Source organism: Spinacia oleracea, chromosome 2 (genome assembly GCF_020520425.1).
Source record: "Spinacia oleracea cultivar Varoflay chromosome 2, BTI_SOV_V1, whole genome shotgun sequence".
In the NCBI taxonomy this organism is placed as follows: Eukaryota; Viridiplantae; Streptophyta; class Magnoliopsida; order Caryophyllales; family Amaranthaceae; genus Spinacia; species Spinacia oleracea.
In genome coordinates, this window is record NC_079488.1 from 42,945,367 (window position 1) to 42,947,714 (window position 2,348).

At 36.5% G+C, this 2,348-nt stretch overlaps 1 protein-coding gene across 1 annotated transcript; it reads left to right on the forward strand.

Annotated features, from left to right (window-relative positions):
* Positions 1-908: 908 nt before the first annotated feature.
* LOC110789946 (uncharacterized) lies at positions 909-1,493 on the forward strand. The gene has a single exon (XM_021994669.2). The coding sequence runs from the start codon at positions 909-911 to the stop codon at positions 1,491-1,493; it is 585 nt and encodes a 194-aa protein (XP_021850361.2).
* Positions 1,494-2,348: the final 855 nt, after the last annotated feature.

The following is a 2,348-nucleotide window of genomic DNA, read 5'->3' on the forward strand; positions in this document are numbered from 1 at the left end:
CCTTATAATTCCCAAAAGGGAGATTACGGCAGTAATGTCCCGACAGAATTAGGTTAATTCCGCTGCTAAGTATTCCTTAATAATTGAATTAGAGGTCGGGGTGTTACAGTTTGGTATTCAGAGCAAAGGTTCTGGACCATAAGTGCTAAACCTTACGGGTTTTGCGCGTAGTAGAATTCAATAGGCTTTAAGCAAAGAGTTTTAAAGAATAAGTTTAAAAGAATATGTTAGAATCATGTTAAAATGAAATGAGTGTGAGTGTAGGAACGGGCTGAAAAGGGATTATTTTCCTATTATGTATGTTTTCCTGATTGAGCACGTTATGCAGAATGTCGACTATCGAGGTGACTAACGATATTAACGGTGGAGCGCACAACGAGCACAACGTCCATGTCAACGATGACACTATCTACGAGGATGTTGCCCACGATGATCCCTATGATGATCAACCTATCGAAGATCACAAAGAAAGGATGGAACGATTAGAAACCGTTAGCACGATGTTAGCTGAATTAATCAAAGATTCTCAGAAACAGAAATCGACGAATGCGAACGAAAATGCGTCAATGTTCAAGAAGTTTTCATCCCTGAACCCACCATCTTATGATGGCAAGCCCGAACCTGTAGAATTCGAGGATTGGATTAATCGCATAGATCAGTTGTTTGAAACCTTGCAATGTCCTAAGGAATGGAGAGTCGAGTTCGCCGTGTTATACTTAATGGGCCAAGCAAGTTTATGATGGAAAGTTAATAAGGAAAGGAAGAATGAGCCTAGATTTGGTTGGACCGAACTGCAAAAGTTACTAAGAGATAAGTTTTATCCACCATCCCTGAGGAAACAAAAGGAAGACGAGTTTTTGCACTTGCAACAAGGAACAATGAGTGTTATGGAATATGCAAACAAGTTCATGGAATTTTCAACATTTGCACCGGAGCTGGTATCGAAAGAACAATCTAGGATGAACCGTTTTGAGCGAGGTCTTCATTTGAAGTACCAAGATAGGTTGGCAACTCAAAGGTTTGCTTCCTATCAAGATATGGTTGATATTACAGTTAATGTTGAACGAGTTGTATTACTTCGAGAAGCGCAAAATGTTGGTGATAAAAGGAAGAATGATAATCAAAACCATAGAGGAGCTAAAAGGCCAAACCAAGGAAACCATAATTATAGAAGAAACCAAGGTTATAATGATAGAGCAGCTCGTAGTGTATGGTGTGCTAAGTGTGGAAAGAGAAACCATACCGAATGTGAATGTCGTGCAGGAACGAAGACGTGTTATCGATGTGGAGGAAAAGATCATTTTGTCAGGGACTGCCCTAAACCACCTCCCACAGATACGGGAAGAGCAACCTCGACCAATCACGAACGAAACAACAACAATGCTAGGGTTTATCATGATCCATCACGACCACCAATATCTGGAAAAGCTTACATGATGAGAGCTGATAAGGAAGAAGAAGATGACGCCAACGCTGATACTATATCAATTTAGTTCTTATGTACGTTTGAACCTAAGTTTCCTGTTTTAGATTTGAATCATGTTATAGATCATTTGTCTAGGACATGTTATGAATGTTTAAGGATCATTAATGTCCTCAAGGAAGTTTATGAAAGAATTAATAAAAGCATGATTTTGTGGATATGAATTGTTTTAAGGAACTTTTATTATTATGAATTATTTAAAGTTGATTTTTAGAGTACCGAAAGAGCATGAGTTTGTATTTAAGGATGAATGATAGTGTACAAGAAGAGTGTGAGTTTGTATTTCATAAAAGGTGAATCATCACTTAAATCAAGGTTATTCAGGGTTCAAGTTATGATTAAGGTTGATTTATGGGTTATTTTCCCGCACCCTTCATAATGATTGTTTTGTGGTTATAAGCACCTAAGTGTATTTTCAGATATGTTAAGGAAGCTAAGCTAGAATATTAAAAAGTTATGCAAAAATATTATGTGATCGAGACCAAACATGATTTATGGTGAAAATATGAAATTAAGGTTACACATCGAGTTCTGAGGATTATACCAAAGGAAGTAATCAGGAATTAGTCAGTCAGTAAGGTTGATGGTTTTTTCAGTATACCTTTCCGCATCATTTATAGGGATTGTTTTTGAAAGAATTCTTGATTATCTCCATAAAGTAAGCTAAGCGAGAGAATTAAGGTTATGCAAAATGTTAGGTGGAAAACATGATTTATGGTGATCGAAAAGATGAAACTAAGTTTTCATAAAGTTTTGGGGATCTTACCAATGTAAGTTATCGAGAATTAGTTTGTCTATGAGGTTGATGATACCAATGAATGTTATGAAATTCGAAAAAAAAAATTATGAATGATTGAGGAATATG